This window comes from Xiphophorus hellerii, chromosome 3 (assembly GCF_003331165.1).
Source record: "Xiphophorus hellerii strain 12219 chromosome 3, Xiphophorus_hellerii-4.1, whole genome shotgun sequence".
Taxonomy (NCBI): domain Eukaryota; kingdom Metazoa; phylum Chordata; class Actinopteri; order Cyprinodontiformes; family Poeciliidae; genus Xiphophorus; species Xiphophorus hellerii.
In genome coordinates, this window is record NC_045674.1 from 17,961,264 (window position 1) to 17,981,004 (window position 19,741).

Here is a 19,741-nt window from a genome sequence, read left to right on the forward strand (position 1 = left end):
TCTGACATCTTCTTTTCTGGTTATGGTGTGCATAATGGTGTTATGCAAAACTACACTGATCTCAAACCTCACAGGTGATCAAAAATAATAAAAAATGCGATCGGCCTGCAGTCTATATTTGTCATCTACCGTGAGACACAAACTTAACAGGGAACATGGTGGTGGCAACATCATGCTGTGGGGATGCGTTTATTCTACAAGGTCCAGGAACCTTGGCAATACTTTTGCAACTGATGAACAGCTAAAGTAATGTTTATAGGTAACAACAATGAACATCTCCACACACTAACTTTCAAGTTGAAAGAGAAAAGATGGGATGAGAAAAGTGTTGTTGGTGATATGTAAAATTGAGACAATTGCAGATTGAAAATAAGTGTCTGAGTTTGTGTAAGTCTCCAGTGGCTGTGGCGGGTTTGAATGGGTTAGATAACTTGAAGCAGCTCTGCGTGACATTCACACAGCGTGTGTGGACTTACAGGCAGCTGAGAGAGAAGAAGGGGGCAGGCACGCTGGAAATGAAATCACAAGTTACTGCTGCGTGAGAGATCGGGGATTAATAAATCTATTGAATAAAGGAAAACCATGGAGGCGTGACTGGATTACAGCACATTGGGTATGTTATAACCGAACTGAAATTGGGCAGCAAACGTTTCAATGTTGGACCTGCTGCTTCTTGTTTAATTAATTCTGAGGCTAATGTGGAGTAACGTTGAAGCGCCTAGCTAGCTAGCTCCACAGCACTAGGACACGGCTCATTTTCCCTGATAAATTGCTCTGCTTATAAATAAATAACTTTAAAACACAGCTGCATTAACTATCTTATTTTTGTTTAGACATGACGCAACAGTTTAATTAGTCACACTTGAAAGATATTTTTTACAGCTAGCTAGCAGTTGCTACTTGTTAGCATTGCTAACCTGCATGTGGACTGCAAAACGAAAGAGGGTCGACTCTTTTAAAATGCTACTAAAGAAGACCTGACAGCGCGAAGTTTTAAAAATTAAAAGTCAAACTAATAGAAAGTGATTGGGAATTATTATGAAAATGTCAGTTTTCCTGTCAGTTAGTCAAGAGAGGCTACTTATCATAGTAGCGAAAAACACGTGTAGCTTTGACAGCAGTTCAGTCCGTGGAGCCAGCACAGCTTTTCAACATGTTGACTCTAAGATAGTTTCAACCCAGCTTTTATCATAACCTCAAATCCTGCATGGTTACTTTTATGCAATCAGTGCAAATCACTTGGCATGTTCTTTTAAAAATAATATTACTCTGTTCTCGTAACTTTGGCTGGATTACAATACTTCTCAAATACTTTTTAAATCACTCGCATTAAGAAAGGTCTTCCATGCATAACTCACTGACAGAGTTGTTTTTTTCACTCAAATCATCTCATTACAGAAAAAAAAATTTGAAAGGATTCCTTATATTTCAGGCTGCGGTCGACTGATGTGGCTTTTTCTGTGGCCCGTGGCGATATTTAATAAAATAGCAGCCAAGGCTAATAGGCCACTTCTTTTTCTGAATTATAATGTTTTTCACTTTGCTGATTTCCTTTATATGAAGGAAGCATCAACAAGTTAAGTGAAGCATCTATTCTAATTTGTGATCACAGATCTTTTTTGCTTTTCGTTATCTGCCTCAAAACTAAGAATGCTTATAAGTTTCAGTCTTTAAATGCTTGAAGCAACAGAAACTTGGTAAACATTTTTTGAGTCAAATGGAAATCAGACAAGGTCATGTTTTTATGCAGTGTTATGCAAAATCTTGTTGTTCCTAGATTTAAAAAAAAATATTTAATTTTAAGCTTCTATCTCTATCAAGGAATCAACAGCACATTTATTGTTGTTCTTTACTTTTATATGTTGAAGAAAATTAAAGAAATAGAACTGGTTAAAATAAAGTTAGCAGGTCAGATGTAAAAAAAAAACACTCAAATTGGTATTGGCCATGAAAGGTGCGATCGGTGCACCTCTACTTGTACTCTGAGACCTTCTGCCCATTGAAACTTGTGGCACATTGAGCTGTGGCTTTTCTCACTATCACTTCTCCTGCACACCCCAACAGGAGGCCATTTGATTGACAGCGCACTGTAATATCACACATTTCACACCTTTACGGTATGCACAGCAGCGCAGTGCATACCGTACTGAGTCCCATCTCAGCAAACACAGAGTCCCATCTCTGTGTTTATCAGACAACTACACTCAGTCGAGACTAATATTTAAAAATGTCTAATTGAAAAAAAAACAAAAAAACTTTTGTGAGAGGGAAATGACGTAGCACCGGAGAGGCTAATGTGATTTTTGCTTCTTTTATGCTGTGAATTCAATTTTTATATTTCTTTTTAATGAAATTGAAAGTTTAAACAAACAATCCTTAATATCTGTTTATCCTTCATATGAAGCAGTAGGACAACATGATCAGCTGTTTTATTTACGTAACATTTCTGACAAGTCAGGGCACGGTCGAAGGACAACGTACAGATGCCGTTTGAGGTAACCTGTTTTACCTCAAACAGCATCTTTGTTCTACATTGTGAAAAATGACACAAGCAGTTGACCTTGGAAGGAAAACTCAACCGATCTTTTACTTTATGTAATAACTAGTACCATTTGTGTATTTAATTTGGCCATTTAGATTGACTTCAAAAAAGTGCTTCCTTATATGGATCAGAGGTAGACAACTAAAGGTTATTTATCAGCGTAGTCAGCTTCTTTAAATATTTAAAAGGCCTTTCATGCACATTTTCAAACAATTGTTGATGCTCAGTGGATTGTTTTTCCTCTTTGTGTTAAAGGCAGACATACCAGATGCCTGTTTTTTAGAAAGACCTGAGGCTCGGAGGCAGTCTGCCGCTCTGATGATTTAAACACACTTCATAGGTAAGATCCTGAAATGCATTCAAGAATGGTAAGCTGCTTTTAGTTCACACCATGCATATTAGGACGCTGCATGTATTATGCATTAACGGTGCAGAATGTGACTAAATAGAGTTTAGAAGACCCACAGCTGCCATCACCTGACTTTTTACTAATATCATAGATTTGTTTTGGGAGAATGTTTATACAAAAAGCCTCTATTGTGAGTGAATTGTACAATCTTTAACCAAAGAGATGATATTCAGTCCTTATTCAGTTGCCATCTTTATATAATTTCCTCAGTTCATACCAGTTCATAGCAAATCCATGCTAGAGAGATTCACATAAAACCCAAAGGGAGGCATATTTTCTGTGCTCTTTAGTTGTTCTCATTCTCTAGTTTGGATCTGTGTTAGTACAACATGTCAGCTTGGTAGATGTCATTTCAAGGTTTGTATAATGTGGTTATCGTAATGTAAACTGTTGTGACTTGTTGGGTTTCTGTCACCCTTCAGCTCTGCAGTTGCTCTGGTTTTTTTAAACGGGCATTTGGGCGGCTGCTGAGCGTGTTCAGAGAGTTTGACCATCCTGAGCTCAGGAATAATCAACATGACCGTGGCCAATGCAAAGTCTGGCTCAGGTAAGCCACAAAGGACAGCAAACTAAATCAGCTGTTAATGATTCTGATTTTGAATCATTAACTATTTTGTTATTTTCTATGTCCTGTTGCTGCTTGTGAACTTCACATTGTCAACTAAAAAGTTGATATTGCATTAACAAAACAAATGTTTTGAAGTAATAGTGTTTACTAAATCAAACACTATCATACATCAGTACGTCTGTTTTATCTGCTTATCTAATGTGAAAGAAAACACCTGTGTATGCTTGTATGTCTGTGTAGGGAAACGTTGAAAGAAATTTTTAGCTGTCTTCTGTGAGCTAAAAAGAAAAAAAACAAAAATCTTTGATTATTTTGTGGCTTTCTTTGGACCAATCTTGTTGAACTATATGAATCTGTGTTTGTTGCTGCTCCAACAGTAACGGTTGATGCTTTTAAGCTTATTTCTGTCAACTTGTTCGTACCTTGGGCGTTTTTACTCCAGTTATTTTCCAGTAGATGTAATAATCAGCTCCGATTTTTACTTTCACAAATGCAAGTCATACCACTTTAAGCCAACATGCAGTTGTCTGCTGGCCATGATCTTTCATTTGGTCAAGCTCGTGTCTGAGACGACGTTGTTCTTCTCCAGCCATGCAGCAGGTTCTTGACAACCTGAAAGACATGCCATCAGGAACTGGAGCCAAAGATATTGACCTCATCTTCCTCAAAGGAGTCATGGAGAGCCCCATCGTCCGTTCTCTTGCTAAGGTGAAGCGCAAAGTTCCCATTAGTACTACTTTGTATTATTGCTTAGTAAAAGCAAATTCTAACATTATAGAGAGGAGAGAAATTTCCAAGATCATGGTATATATTGAGGGATTGGCAGGTCTAGCTTTTTCAAGATTGGTGATTGACCAGAAAATTGAAATCGGTGCAGCCCTAGTTTTATATGCAGGTGATAGGAAAAAGTGTTAAAAGAGTAAAAATGTCATGTTTTAACTGATCTGTACTCTAAAACTGACTAAAAGACAGAGAAAGTACAATAACCTGGTTGCACACCCTTAAATTAATCTTTGAGTGGGATTATATAATCAACTTTTAATTCAATTTCAGCATTCTGTTTTGTTTTGGGTTCTTCACAGCAACATCAATAATATTTCTTCTCTCTGCCTTGCACAAGTTGATAAGAGTCTGACATATTGTTACAACATCTCTCCACTGCAGCCCTCATCATGTGGGGCCACAGCTGAACTTCATCAACGTTAATCCTATTCTCCATAACTCATGACAGGTGTAAACTGAAGGAGACTGAATGTTGTAAAAAGACCAAAAGGTCCTTAAATAGCATAGTTCGAGCAACATTTTGCAGCCAGGCTATTGCAGTGCATATTTGTGTTGACATGTACACAATGTTTGTGAACTTCAGAGGTGAAACAAATCTTTAAAAGTATTTATTGTGGCCCCATCTTTTTGGTGTCACGTACATTCTTAACTCCACTTTATGTATAATTTTTCAGTCATTTTTCTGCTGCTTTGTGCATTCAGGCTCACGAGCGCCTTGAGGAAGTCAAGCTAGAAGCTGTGGGGGACGACAACGTTCAGCTGCTCACAGAGATCTTGGATTCCCTCAACAACCTCGAAGAACGAGATCCTGCTGCAGCTGAGCTCGCCAGAATCCTCCAAGAGCCTCACTTTAAGGTATTAAGACTGTAATCCCTCATTCATTGAAGGTTTATTGGATCAGGAAGGATGGTAAAGTTTTTTTTAACTTGTGAAATAATGAAATTTTGAGCCTTTTTTTTTTTTTTCCCCTTAGTCTGCTAGATACATGACAACTTGTCATGTTGAGTCTCTGGGCCAGCATTAGAGGCTAAAATTAACTTTAGGCAGAATTATATAGATAGAGTGACAGCGCATGTCTTTGGCTTCTAGTTTTTATTGAAATAAAATCCTCAGGAAATGGTTGTTGTTGGGTTTATGTGAATACTAGAAAGCACGTTTGAGTTGGTTTTAATGGTGGAGGAAACAAGGTACAAGAGGGAAGAGCTTTCATCATTAATCCTGTAAAATGGCTGCTATAAATGATGCTGGCTTTATTTTATTGCTGGAAGGACAGCAATAATGGTGAGTCATGTTCTCCAAATCATCAGTCAGCGCCGACATAAACAAAGCAAAATAGTTTGAGTCATTCTTTAGGAACAGTTTTGCTAAATTGATGTTGCAGTGATTTTTTTATTTATTTATTTTTTGACAAAAAAGCTTTGTATTGTTTTTTTACATTTTTCCCTATGTTCCTGTTTCAGTCTTTGATTGAAGCTCATGACAAGGTGGCTGCAAAGTCCTATGAAATGGCTAACGCCATGGATAACAGCAATTCCCTCTCTCCAAGTTCCCTAATGCCCGCCGACGCTGTGAGGATGATTGGCATCCAGAAAAAGACCGGGGAGCCTTTGGTAAGCACCCGCATCTCTGCAGAGGAGGACATGTAGCACTGCAAATCCTCCATGTTTTCCATCTAACGTGACTCAGTTCAGCGTTTTAATTTGACTTGGTCAAGTTGTTTCATAGCAAGAGGTTGTGTCACTGTCAGCGACCCACTCGTTCTCTCCTTCAGGGAGTGACGTTCCGCGCGGTGAACGGGGAGATGGTGATCACACGGATCCTGCACGGCAGCTCCATCGATAGGCAGGGGATGCTGCACACGGGCGACGTCATCCGGGAAGTCAACGGTCAGCAAGTGGGCAGTAACCCCGAGGAACTCCAGGAGCTGCTGAGAAACTGCAGCGGGAGCGTCACACTCAAGGTTCTGCCGAGCTACAGAGACACACCGGCGCCCCCGCAGGTGAGGTGAAGGCAGCGTCACCAGCATGTCAAATCCCACACAGTCCTAATGAATTATATATTCCTCGATGTACAAGTAATCCAGACACAGGGACTCTTACTTGGAATGGCATGGATTTGTCCTGAACCTGCCAAGGACTGGGGGGGAGCAGCCTGACTGGCTGTTTGCAGAATGCCAGGCGTTTGAAAACTGAGTCCACGAGGAACTATTAATAACACTCTGCACTCTAAGTAGGACACATACCACTCTGTTCACTGGAACACCCCTCTGGTCCTTACTGTAACAGGCACACACAGCGGCTGACACTGGCAGAGTGTGTAAGGTTATGTCACACACTGACATCTCTGCCAAATGGGACCGATTAATCCTTCTTTTCTACTATTTTTTAATGTCCCTGTTAGCTTCCATTTATGCTAACAGAATAAATTATTCAATGCTCATTCTGATATATTTTAAGCTCCCTACAGATTTCAGCTTTACTTTTATCACTGCAGGCCCACGCCACATGTTAAACGTGTCAGTTTTCATGATTCAACAATAAGAAAGTGAGTGAAGAAATTACATCTATGGGAATGTTCTGAGGTTAATATCACGGCCAAGAGTCATCAGCTGTCAACACATGGTGGTGGTAGGGTTGGACAATAAACCCTACCACCACTTATTAACAGTACATGTCATGATAGTCATGTGACCAATATCAGCAGGTAATATATCTCGTAGAATATTCAATATATAGAATAAACTCTGATCCAGACCCACATGTGATTCTGGGGGATGTAGGCAGAGGAAAGGCTTTGGCCGCTCGACCTCTCACGGCCAGCTAAGCAAAGTGAATAGCATCAACTAACTCACTCTTTGGTTACCTAGTAACAACCTGCTGGGTAACAAGCAGTTTCAATTTCCCCTTACTTCGGTTACCTAGCAACAACTTGTTGAGTAACTTTGCCTCCGTGTCTCATAACTCCTGCAAAATAAGAAAAAAACAACAACGTGGAGTGAAATCTGTGGGTAAAACAGGAACGGTCACGCCACCAGTTCGGCAGTAACTCAGATATTTAAATCGATGAAACCATGCTTTCTACTGTACTGGAAAATCCTGAAGCAGAATGTCCATCCTATGCCTAGTGAGATTAAGCACAAACCACCTTTGAATGCCTTAAGAACAAAATGAAAGTTTTCAAATGGAGTAGTTCAGATTCAGTCTGTTTTAGATGCTGCAGCATGCCCTTAAATGTGGGGTTTAAGTTCAAAAATTGACCAGAATTCTTCCACACCAATATAAAAGATTCATAGGCATTTTAAAATAATTTTATACATTTAAGTTTTGTTTTTTTTTTGCACTGAATTTTAACTTAATTCTTAACTTGTAGGTTTATTTGAAGCCATACTTCAGCTACAACCCAACTACAGATAACCTGATCCCTTGTAAAGAGGCAGGTCTGGCCTTTGCTAAAGGAGACATACTTCATGTTGTCAACAAGGAGGACCCCAACTGGTGGCAGGTGAGTCAACAGCACCAAGAAATACTGAAATATTATGTTCAGATTTTCACAGGCCTGGTTTATTTAGTCCTTTTTTCTGTGTTCTTCCTTGATGTTTGGAGTAGGGCTGCAAAATACTAAGAAATCATGTGATTTCAATAGTATTACTGATATATATTGGAATTATATCTGTGGGCATGAATCCACCTTTTTCTCACTTAAGATGGACGCATCTTAATGGGATGCTTCCATCACTCTGTCCTTTAGCTTCTTGGACAGTGCAAGACACTGACAACTGATATATTTCTGATATATTATGCGAGTTTGGATTTAAATAATTTGATTAAGCACCTTTTGCTTTTCAGCAAGGTTTAAGAAAGTATTTTCTTGTATATCTGCATTAGTTTCCACATGTAAATAAGAAAAAAAGTGCTCTGCAGAACTCATCTTTCTGTCTAATTAACTGACCTTAACATGTTTTAGATTTATTTTATCTAATTTATTCTGGCATCATTTACAAATAAACAATAAATTCCTAAAGAGGTCAAGGCCTTTTTCTTTGCGTAGTTGAATCTGGAAAAGCATTGATTTTATAAAAACATTTCCACAGTTTTACTGTGTACAGAAGACACATTATAGTTTTAATACAACCTCGATCCCCATTTTAAAGGATCAAAGGTGAATAGGGAGACCAGGTACTGGCATGTAAAAGAGACTGTAGTTGAGATTCAGTTAAATGTTTTTTTTTTTCTTTCTTTTCCTGAGTGCCACATTTAAGAGATCGACCTCATTTCTTTTCTCAACTGTTTTAATTCCGACACAGGCACGCAAAGTTGTTGGTGGAGCGACTGGCCTGATTCCCAGTCAGTTCTTGGAGGAGAAGAGAAAAGCTTTTGTGAGGAGAGACTGGGGCACTGCTGGTACAGGTCAGCACACATCACGTCCCCAGTTTCCCAACAAACCAGACACCATTGTTGAGTCTCTCTGACAGATGCACTTTGGATTTGGCGTTTGTGTTTCAGGGATGCTCTGTGGGACTCTGATTGCAAAGAAAAAGAAGAAAAGAATGATGTACCTCACTTCTAAGAACGCAGGTGTGTATCACCAAATGTGCTTTATGGTGTTTTCGTCGAAATGCATCTGAGATGATGCAGTTCTCATTCAGTGTGTGCATTGCCTTGAGCAGAGTTTGACCGTTATGAGCTGCAGATCTATGAGGAAGTGGCCAGGATGCCCCCGTTTCGAAGGAAAACGTTGGTTCTGATCGGAGCCCAGGGGGTCGGAAGGAGGAGCCTGAAGAACCGCCTTGTTGTTATGAATCCTCTAAGATATGGAGCCACTGTCCCCTGTGAGTGTGCCAGACAAACCTGGACAATTACAGAAATTGTCTACAGTGTGTTGTCAGTATTCATACCCATTGAACGTGTCCACTGACAAATTTAGAAACAAAAAATCTGAAAGTGTTTCACTTCCACAGAATCAGTCATTTCTAGAACCACTGATTGTTGTTCCAGATGCAGTTTATGTTGTCTGTCCCAACCAGCCCTACACAAATATACACTTGTGTTTTTTGTCCATTACTCTTTTCAAAATAGCTCGGACTTAGGTAAATTGGTATCATATGGTTTCATGCCAAACTTTTCAGATTTTTATTTTACTTTTCACCTCATTTATGTTCTTTTTTGTTTTGGTCTCTCACATTAAATACTCCCCGCAAAAATGACGGGGAAAGAATGCTTCTGCAAGGCACTATATGTGATTATTTTCCTGACTTTTTCTGGCTGTAGTTACGTCCCGCCATCCCAGAGAAGAGGAGAAAGATGGGCAGAACTATTGTTTTGTGACTCGGGAGGAGATGGAGCGTGACATCAAGGAGAGCCAGTACCTGGAGCATGGCGAGTACGATGGGAACCTCTATGGCACCAAGATCGACTCCATCCACGAGGTGGTGCAGGCCGGCCGCACGTGCATCCTGGACGTGAACCCTCAGGTAAAATCTCCTCAGCACCTTCCATACAGGGAGCTGTTTTGCCCTGAAGCTTTGGTTGTGACAACACAGTTTATGCACAGGCCCTGAAGGTGTTGAAGACTGCAGAGTTTATGCCGTTCGTGGTGTTTATCGCTGCTCCTGAGCTGGACACACTAAGAGGCATGCACAAAGCCGTGATCGATGCTGGCCTTACCACCAAAATCCTAACGGTAATCCTGAGAAATTCCTGTTCGCGTATTGTGAGGTGATCGTTGGTGCTCTTGAACAGTAGCTGCTGCCATCAGAGTATAACTGGACTCCCGCTTCTGTTGCAGGAGAACGATTTAAAGAAGACGGTAGATGAGAGTGCCAGGATTCGCCGGGCGTACAGCCACTACTTTGACCTGACTATCGTCAATGACAATCTGGACAAGGCGTTCGACAAGCTGCAAGATACTGTGGAGCGATTATTTGTCGAGCCGCAGTGGGTTCCAGTCAGCTGGGTGTATTGAAGCTCCTCCTACTGGACCTGCTGTCTGAGCTGCTGGGCCTGGGATTAAATACAATTTTTAACACTGTGCTGCACACAGGAAGAATGGGACGTCAACCTCGTTGGTACAAACTGCATCCGTCACCTTAATCTAAATCGCCAGTTTTCTTTTCCAACACACTATGCAACTGTCCAAACAACAGGAAGAGTACTTATTTAGTGCCAAATATGTTGTTTTTTTTTTTTTTAGAGAGTATTTCTATTTAAATGGATGCGGCTTTTTTGTCAGATTGCTTTTAATCATCTGTCAGTTTGTCTAATTTCACATCTTATAAAGGTAAGTTTTATTTATTCTCCTAAAATGAGGGCTCTGTCAAAGAAAAGGATGTGATACCTCAGTGTTAAGTTTACAGTGTGTGTCCACTGCTTCAAGTCATTGTCACTACAAACTTAGTCATTCATCATGTTTCTTCTTACTGCTAAAATGTATTTCCGTACATTATTTTAGTTCAGTGTTCTCTCTGAAAGCCGTTCCTCCGATCACTCTTTGAAGATCATTATTGCACACAAAGCAAAGGAATACTGTAGTATTTGTCCAGCATTCACTGAAGCTGGACAAAAGGCTGGAAAAGCCATTCTGATAATAATGCTAACTGTTAGAGTATTTAAGTTTTTGGACTGTTAAACCAGTGGATTTGGTGCTGTTTGTGTTTATAAAGAAAAAAAAAAAAACTTACCCAGGGCCGTTGAAGAGGGTACGTCATCTCAGTAAACTATCCCTTTAGATGTGATAATACTAAGACTTAACAGTTTTAAATAATGTTCATATTTACTTACTAAAGGTTTATTTTACAAGATTTCAGATAAGATGTATTTTCAGATGTGTAATAAAATAACAGGTGTTTTCTAATGATCTGCTTCGTATCTTTTTCAGTAAAAATCCCCTCCTGTCCGTTCAGTAAGCAAACATTCAGTTTTAGTTATTTCTCCATAAATGTTCTAGAATATTTGGACTACTGCAATGGTGCAGCTTTTTATATATGCCATCACACTGTTGAAACCAATGTTTTAATAAATATTCAAAATAACTATTAATAAACATATCCTTGATACTCTGGAGCTGTTAAACATAATTTGGATCAGTTATTCTGAAACATGTCTATAGTCCCTTTCCTGGACCAGTTTCATGTTTTACATGAACTCTGGACCTTCATCTGAGGTTTAGGTCTATTAAACACTCTTGTCCAAATTGATAAATCTTGAGATTTCAATCAAAATGACTTTTGCAAAAGTTACCAAATTCTTTGAACTTCTTAACATTACAAACATCAATGTAACTGTAACTGAGGCGCACCAAAGCAACGTTTGGACTAATTGTAACTTTGTGGCTTTTTGGTTTCACAACCTAAACTTTAGTTTGATCTCTGGCTTGCCTGCTGTGTTCCTTGATCTTAATGATGCTGTTCACAAAATTTCTCTAACAAACCTCTGAGGCCTTCATAGACCAGCTGCATTTTTACTGAGCATACATTTCTCAAGTTAAATGATTTCACTGGATGTTATTTAGGGGTGTCAGAAAGAATGCAGCTAAGCACAAACATCTGCTGCACTGGTGGAAAAAAAAACAAAAACATGCATCAATTTACTTCCACTTAACAAATTGTCTCTTATGTTTCGATCCATCAAATAAAATCCCACTGAAATCCATAGAAGCTTGTGATTGTACCATTTCACAAAACACCTGTATTCAAGTGTCAGGGTAACAAATATCATTCACACTTTAATTTTTTGCAAACCACCTATCCTATCATCTTTACTAAACAATTATTTGTTAATTTGTTGGTCTGTCACAGAAAATCCTAAATGAACTAAAATTTTAACTTGAAATCGAGAAAGTGGGATCTTTGCAAGACACTGTTCAATAAGGAAGCACCATCATTTCATTGTGCACAACTTCTCATGTTTAAAAATTTGCAAGTGAGGCCCATGAATACAAGCATTTGTAGTAGAAGTCGGCCTTGGATGCTTTAGGTGAAAGAATCAAGTTTTTTGTATAGCACATTTCAGCAGAAAGGCAGTTCAAAGTGTTTTTAAAAACACAAAATTACAAAGTTTTAAAGAAAACACCACACAGTCAATAGTCAAAGCCTAAATCAATTTCTAAAGGACTTCTTTGGTTTTATGTAAAAAAAAAAAAAAAAGATTTGTTGACCAATTAATTGAAAAGGGCAAAAACAATCTCAAGCCACAAAAGGCTTATTATAGTACAACATGAATTTTGCTGAAACAGATTTCTAATTATCAGATGGTGCTTATTTAGGGTATCGACGTTTGATCACATTCAATTCAATGAAGTCCAAGTCCTATACAATGTAAAATCTGCCAATAAAAAATATTCAGTCCGATGTTCATTCTCACATTTATGTTTCAAGCACTTATTTGTAATTGTCCATACTAAATCCCCAAAGAAAACATAATATATTGGATTTCCTTTTAATCAGTATACAGTTCATATGGTTCAACAGCCACAGGCTAAAGAGGCGAGACTTTTAATAGCAATGCAGAGAATCAGGGGATGATTTCCTGGTTCATGCTTGATTTCAACCCGTAGCATATCGCTGTCTCTCTGTAGAGACACATTACAGGAGGCAAAAATATGTTCAGTCCTTTCATAGTCGTCATCTGGCAATGCTGCGCTGCTCAGAGTCGTCTCCCGGGCTCCTGACACACACTGCACCTAGAACAAATGTAAGGAAAGCCATGTGTTTCAAAAGAATAAATAATAATTTAGCTTCTGCCTTTAAAATGATCTGTTGAATTAACTTGGGGGAGGGAACGGTCCTCACTAACCAGTAGCTCCAAAGTCTGTAGGGTTGCAGGATTACTGCAAACACTTAAAACAGGAAGACAATCATCTGGTAACTCTGAAAGATAAAATTAATAAACAATGTAAAAAAACAACAACAAATACAACAGTTCAGTTTCTTCCTTTCTACACTGGGGATTTTTCTTACCCTCTAATGCACTGACAACCAGATGCAATGCGGTGAGGACTGGGCTCTGAGTCGACTCCTCTGCACCAGACTGCTCCAACACCTCAAAAATCGCTTGGATGCTCTGCTGCTGAGATTCCTTTAATCCGTCATCATTCAGGCTGGGTTTCTTACCCAGATACATCCGGTCCAGCTGTCACAAATAGAAGCACCTACAGTTATCTGCTCTGTTAATGTTATGATAAAAAACCAGGCACATCAGTGTGGCTCTTTACCATGATCTGAAGTGCGCCAACGGCTGCCGGTTCCTGCATCAGTCCTGTGATGTGCTGGAGCAGAGACGACCTGGTGGAGGCTGGGAGGGTGGAAAGCTGCTGGAAATTATCCTTCAGTTTCTCCAGTTCTTGGATAAAAAACATCAAATTACGTCATTTGTTTTACAAAGATATACAATGCCCAAAGTAAAAGTTAACAATGACAGGGACACATTCAGGGTTCCTATGATTCTATGGATATGCTACTTTGGTTGGAGTATTTTTCACATCTGACAAATTTAAGTTAATTGGAGCCACATCTGTGGCTGTACCTTAAAGACCACACCTCAAACACACTGCTTCTCGTTTGGCACAATAGGAAAGCCAAAAAAAAGTCAGCCGAGATTCCAGGAAGATAAGTGTGGTGCTTCACAAGTCTGGTTCATGTTTGGGAACAATTTGAAGAAGCTTCAATGTCCAGTTGTTCAAACAATTATGTTCAAATATGGACATGATGGGAATGTCCAACCATCGTGCCACTCAGGAAGGAGACGGGTTCTGTGTCCCAGAGATGAATGTCTTTTGGTCCAAAAATCAGCCTCAGAACAAAAGCCAAAGATCTTGTGCAGACGCTGCTGAAGCCAGTAAGGCAGTGTCTCTATTCACAGACATGGGCTGGAAGGCCACTCAACAGGGAGGAAGCCATTATTTCAAGAGACATAAAAAAGCCATATGGCAATTTACAAATGCAGACAGGGTCAAAGACTTTCATTTTGGAGACATGTCCTGTGGTCTGATGAAACTAAAGTGGAACTGTTTGAGGCGTAATGAGCATTGGAATAGGGGGATGCTTGGAAGCCTGTGAACACCATCTCAACTGTGAAGTATGATGGTGACAGTATCATGTTGTGGGGCTGCTTTTCTGCAGGATGAACTAGTGAACTTTAATGTGGAAATATTGAAGCAACATCTAAAGATATCAGCCAGGACAATGACCCTAAAACTACCGCCAAACAAAATCAATGTTTTGGTGTAGGTATCACAAAGCTCTGATCTCAATCCAATAGAAAATGTATGGATAGATCTGAAAAGGCGCATGCAAGTGAGGCAGCCTGAAAACCTGACCTAGTTCCAGCAGTTCTGTCAAGAGAAATGAGCCAGAACTCCAACAAACTACAGTGAGAATATTGTGGAAGGAAACCCACATCAGACCGAAGTCATACAGGTCAAAGGCGATGCTACCAAATACAAGGGAAATGTATGTAAACGTCTGATTCAGAAGACTTTAATAAATACATATTCTTCCTCTCATTGTAGTGGCATTTAGGGAACAGAAATAATTTAGGTCATTACAGCTGACCTAAAACAAGATAAGTATGGTCTGATTTCAGCTCAGGCAATGAGGAAAAAGAAGAGCTGTATCTTTTAATTCAGTGAGTGTAAACTTTTGGTTTCAACTGTAAATTGTATTTGTCACCAGGGCTGAGCAATAGTCTTAAGTCAGCTCCCAACTTCTATATACTTTAGACATTGGCTGGTTTTTATTGGTGCTTCCACCAGTCTCTGTGACTGACTATTGAAGCATATTTTGCAGAAGGTGTCTAAGTAAATTACCTGGTCAAGTAATGGAGTAAAGAAGCGGTATAAAACCTTAAAAAGCTTTAGAAAAAGGCTACTAGTAATAAAGTGTGAAGTGGTCAGATTTAAAATGTGTTCTTTTCTTAGTTGTGGATTAATGTATCAATGCCACACTGATTAATCCATTCAGAATCTCTAATATGCCTGAAGGTACGTCGATTGGCAAAGCAATGAAAAAGTCAGGTCTGCGGCTGAGAATGAGGGCAAAGAGTGAGTAAGTAGAATTTTTATTTAAAGAAAAGTATTACAAAGTGCTTATAAAAAAACAAAATGAAAGCAAAGGCTAGCGTAAAATGTTTTCAGCTCTGAAATAAGACCACCGAATCCATCAAATCTCAAGTTCAGACGGAGACAATTCCAGAGTCTGAAGGTCACTGTTGCAAAAGCTCTGTCTCCTTTAGTTTTTCATCCTCGTCTACTGAACAGTCAGCAACCCCTGATCAGAAAAGAGTGGTTACTGAGCAAAGAAAACTTTAAAGCCAGAGGTAATACTGTCCAGGACTAATTTAAATTCTCCTTTAAATCTGAACATTAAAAAATAGAAATGTCTCGAGACATTTGGATAATCTGCACTTCACAGATTATCACACAGGCCAGAAAAGATACACTAATGTAAGTCAGAGCATATAACTATCATGCTATTATAATCCTAAAGCTTCAGAATGTATTTGTGATGCAGCAGTTATCATCAATGACGCTATTTTCTGTTAAAAAGATAAGACAGAAAAAAGAAAAGTGACAAAAGAAACAAAAAAGCAAAGTAATTTTACCCTGCTCAATCACATTGCTCTTTGCAACTGAGAAACACAGCAGACTCTTCTTGCCATGGCCGTCTACTTCAAAACCTCCATCTGACATCACACACAGCTCTGTGGAAAAAAGTTTATAGACAGTTCATCATTTTTGTCTTGTTAAATTAGCAAAAGTTATTAAATAGAGTTCAGAGTATCCTCACCAAAGTTCCCGTCGCTTTTGATCTCCAGCTCTATGATCCCGTAGGCCATCGTGGTGTGAGGAGGAATCTCCAATGTGACGTTGCTGTCTTTGCTCAACTTTCCACTTTCCGTCAGTAAAATCTGGGTGGAAAGTTAGCAGAACTTCAGGGAAGCTCAGACATAATATACCACATCAAAATTTGTCTTTTTAAAGGAAAACTCAAGTTTTTACTTTTTACTGAACTGGAAATGATCCCATTTCCAGTTAACTTTTATAGATTGTGTCAATGAAAACAAAAGCTATTAAAAATACATCTAAAATATGGTTTTTCTTATCGTCCCATCTCTAAAATATTATTTCTATTCCCAACATATTACAACTTCAGCTGTCAGGGTTCTGACAATTTTTGAGACTGAAGTTTCCAGCATTTTAAGTCCATTTATGACCAATTTTTAAAAGAGTGGACGAATGGGTGACGTCAGGGTGACAAGTGAGGATCTTCTGTATAAATCTGGGGAAAATGCACCCTGATTCGACATAATTTTAGAAATCCTGGTATTTATAATGTAGACAATGAGATGGTGAATAATTAAAAATAAGTCTATCTTATTCAAGTTTTATTTTTTAATCATTTAAATAAAATTTTAGACTTGTATTAACAATGACTCAGATGTGGTGTGCGTGCATGCAGTTGCCACACGTTGTGTCTTTTTAAATAGAACAATATTTCCGCCCCCTCTGCTCAACAGTTGATGATTTGCCAAGTTGCATTCAGAACTGAAACTAGTTTCAGGAACAGTAGGGCACCTAGTGATGATAGCCCATTTCTCAAATCTGCCATATTTATATTGGGCAACATGAAAAAGAGAACTCAGTTCTCACAATCATCATGCAGGCAAAAATGGAACAAAAACACCTTTACAATAAACTTAACATACAGATACTGTAAGCATGAATGTGTTTGGTGTCTGTGGTAGTTCTTATTCACTGTACTTTAGACACTTTGGGGATGCAGGGAATTAGAGTCCCCACGAGCCATCCTCGCTGCTGCACGTCCTCTACGACTGAACATGGCTGTGTGGTCACGATGCGCTCCTTCACAATGCCAAACACATTTTTCTTTCTCTCTTTCGTCTGCTGGATCAGAGAGTGCGACATGTCCAGAACTCTTAAAAAAAACAGCAAAAAACACAAATGTACGACATTCAGAGAAAGTCTGGTTCTATGAAAGTACTGAAAGGCCTGTCATTTTATTTTATGCGTTTGTCTATTGTACATAGAAAAATATGATCATCTCTAATCAATCCCTCATAAACTTTACGGTTGAGGGGAAAAAACATTCTTTCGTTTATATTTCTTCAATGGGACATTTAAATCTATCAGAGTGGACTCAGTTAGGGGAGCTAACCTGCCTTTGGATTCTCGCATCAGTTTCGGGACGTCCACTTCCTCTTTCTTCAGACTGCCGAAGGACAACTGGAGTTTGGAGGAGCCTTCCCTCTTTACGTTCAATTTGGCTTTGACAAAACTGGCATCCACGGTTCCCTGCATGTCGCCACCATATGTGCCGCTGTACTTAATGAAGTCTAAATCTAGCACAGCTGTAAATATAAATAAACCATTTAAGGCTTGCTGTCACTTTGCTGTAATAAATGCTTAAAAAAACAACATGAGTGTTGTTTTTTTAATTTTTATTAACTTACCTGGTGTTATGGGCGAATCGCCTGTCAGCAGGTCATTCAGGGTGAAGTCAGTTGGAAGATATTTGGGTTTCTGCCAGAACCAGGAGCGTTCACGCTTCACCACCACCGTCAGGAGCTCCAAGTTGTCATTCAGGCTGGACACTGGGATCAGTAAGCCCCTATTATCCACCTCCTTCACGAAGTTTTTGGTTGCTATGGCAAACATTTCTCCCGCGGCTCATAAAAAAAACCTTTGACGGATAAAGTGAAATCAGGTTAGCTAGACATAAGAAAAGGTTATGTTTACCTTCATCTGGCACCTGGATTCTGTCGGGTCCAGGTGCTAATTGATAAAAACGTAGCTTCGATTAAGGTTCATAAGGTCCCTTGAACTTCAATAATGCAAAACTCGGTTTAAACACTATAGTTCAACGTCTAAAGTAGCTCAAACCACCTAGCATCTACAAACAGTATTTTTTAATCAAAGCTGTGCGTTTATCAATAAAACGTCAAAATAACACAACATATACATATGAAACATGTTCTTACCGCTTCTCTGGAGTTATTGCTTTAGTGCTAAGCTAGTTATAAAAGTTACGTGACAAAGGAGGTGCTAACTACTAATATACTGTTGTTACTTCAGTCTGTTTTGGACAAAGGACTCGAGAAAGCCCCGCCCTCAGTACAGGAAGAGCTTGCTCTACTTTCTCTTCCTTTATGATCAAATAGACTGAAAAATCACTTCTACAGTGATTATCTCTTTTCTTGACGAGCGTTCTCTAGTATATGCTTGTTGAAGCTACAAATAAAACTGAATATTGTTTATATTCGCAGAACAACATCCCCACTGGAAGATTTGCTATAAATGAGGAGAGGCCAAAGTGCGGCCTGGGGGCCATTTGCGGCCCACTGATTAACTTTGTTCGGCCTCCGACCAAAAGAATCTGCACAGCAGGGCATTAAAGATGGATTTTATTTTATGTTTCAGGAGAAAGTAACCCATATGCTGTTTTGTTTCTGTTCTGTTTTTCTTGCAAGATCGTGGTCTGGGACACTTTTCAAATGACCTCTGGGGTGCATATGGCTGACGCCCTGTCATTTGAACAGGCCTACTTTACAGAGCCCTTTTCTACAAAAATGTTCTTTTCTTTTATTAGATTAAATAGAATGTTGCATGTTGAGTTTATTATTGAGCAGATCAAATTAAAAAGGGCAAAATAATTATTTTTTTTATTTACTATTATTAACATTATTTTGACTACTGCTATTGTGACCCCCAAGAACTTTTACTGTTATTTTGGCCCTCATGGCAAAACATTTAGGCACCAATAGATTCACTCAAATTATTGATCTATGTTGCCACCCAGTGGCTGCTAAAATTCAATCACTTGAATTTTTTGTTCTAAGAGGAGAGAATTAACTGGCCTGAGCATACAAATTAGGTGCACAGATTTTCCTTTTCATGAAAAAGAAAATTTTCAGGTACGGAATTTTTAGTTAGTTTAATTTGGCTCGTTAGAAAACTGGAATGATGTCTTACAGCTTTTAAAATATGTAATAACATTTAAAAAATGTCCTGGTTATCCAGGATGATAAGCAGTTTTACATTGTTGCTATAGAACTCAAGCCACACTGTCTTTCCACTTAATCACAAAGATTTCATTTTACAGAGACTTGTAGGGTGTGAAAGGGTTATGCAGGCACTTTATGCTTACCTTCACAGTAAAGGTAAGCATACAGTAAAGGTAAGTGCCTGCGTATCAGCAAAGGCTTTACTGCTTTTAAAAGCATTTGAAAGCAAGAAAGCCTTTAAATGCTAGTTAGAGTTATTTTTCTTTCAAAAGCATTTGAAAGCAGTTATAGAGGCTTTCCTGCTTTCAAGTGTTTTATAATTGGGCAGCCTTTTGGACTTTTCCCCATGTAAACAGGACAACTGTATGCAAAACTGTTTAATGAGTAAAAAATGTCACTTTGAGTCTTTAATAGACCCATTTTAA

General features: G+C 38.9%; 2 protein-coding genes and 1 long non-coding RNA gene across 7 annotated transcripts; 2 read left to right on the plus strand and 1 right to left on the minus strand.

The window, feature by feature from the left end:
• Positions 1 to 465: 465 nt before the first annotated feature.
• pals2a (protein associated with LIN7 2, MAGUK p55 family member a) lies at positions 466 to 11,154 on the plus strand. 2 transcript variants are annotated; one of them, XM_032558097.1, is made up of 14 exons: positions 466 to 613; positions 2,798 to 2,882; positions 3,374 to 3,498; positions 4,109 to 4,227; positions 5,005 to 5,157; positions 5,763 to 5,912; positions 6,074 to 6,301; positions 7,672 to 7,803; positions 8,606 to 8,708; positions 8,805 to 8,876; positions 8,969 to 9,130; positions 9,570 to 9,772; positions 9,853 to 9,981; positions 10,087 to 11,154. In XM_032558097.1, exons 3-14 carry the CDS (start codon positions 3,468 to 3,470, stop codon positions 10,261 to 10,263), a joined length of 1,659 nt encoding a protein of 552 aa, XP_032413988.1. In that variant the 5' UTR covers positions 466 to 613; positions 2,798 to 2,882; positions 3,374 to 3,467; the 3' UTR covers positions 10,264 to 11,154. The 2 variants fall into 2 exon arrangements, with proteins under 2 accessions (XP_032413988.1, XP_032413989.1); XM_032558098.1 differs by lacking the exon at positions 4,109 to 4,227 and having other exon boundaries at positions 467 to 613.
• Positions 890 to 13,985, plus strand: LOC116717039 (uncharacterized). Its single transcript, XR_004338673.1, has 3 exons — positions 890 to 902; positions 1,729 to 1,733; positions 13,793 to 13,985. It is a non-coding gene; the product is annotated as an uncharacterized LOC116717039 (long non-coding RNA).
• On the minus strand, positions 12,143 to 18,419 carry gsdmeb (gasdermin Eb). Of its 4 annotated transcripts, XM_032558101.1 has the most exons (11): positions 18,294 to 18,419; positions 18,052 to 18,087; positions 17,766 to 17,906; positions 17,471 to 17,663; positions 17,056 to 17,230; positions 16,082 to 16,202; positions 15,897 to 15,995; positions 13,510 to 13,637; positions 13,256 to 13,427; positions 13,092 to 13,165; positions 12,143 to 12,978 (listed from the first exon to the last, which is right to left on the minus strand). In XM_032558101.1, exons 4-11 carry the CDS (start codon positions 17,611 to 17,613, stop codon positions 12,760 to 12,762), a joined length of 1,131 nt encoding a protein of 376 aa, XP_032413992.1. In that variant the 5' UTR covers positions 17,614 to 17,663; positions 17,766 to 17,906; positions 18,052 to 18,087; positions 18,294 to 18,419; the 3' UTR covers positions 12,143 to 12,759. The 4 variants fall into 4 exon arrangements, with proteins under 4 accessions (XP_032413992.1, XP_032413990.1, XP_032413991.1 ...); XM_032558099.1 differs by lacking the exon at positions 18,052 to 18,087 and having other exon boundaries at positions 17,766 to 17,995; positions 18,284 to 18,418; XM_032558100.1 differs by lacking the exon at positions 18,052 to 18,087 and having other exon boundaries at positions 17,766 to 17,995; positions 18,294 to 18,417.
• Positions 18,420 to 19,741: the final 1,322 nt, after the last annotated feature.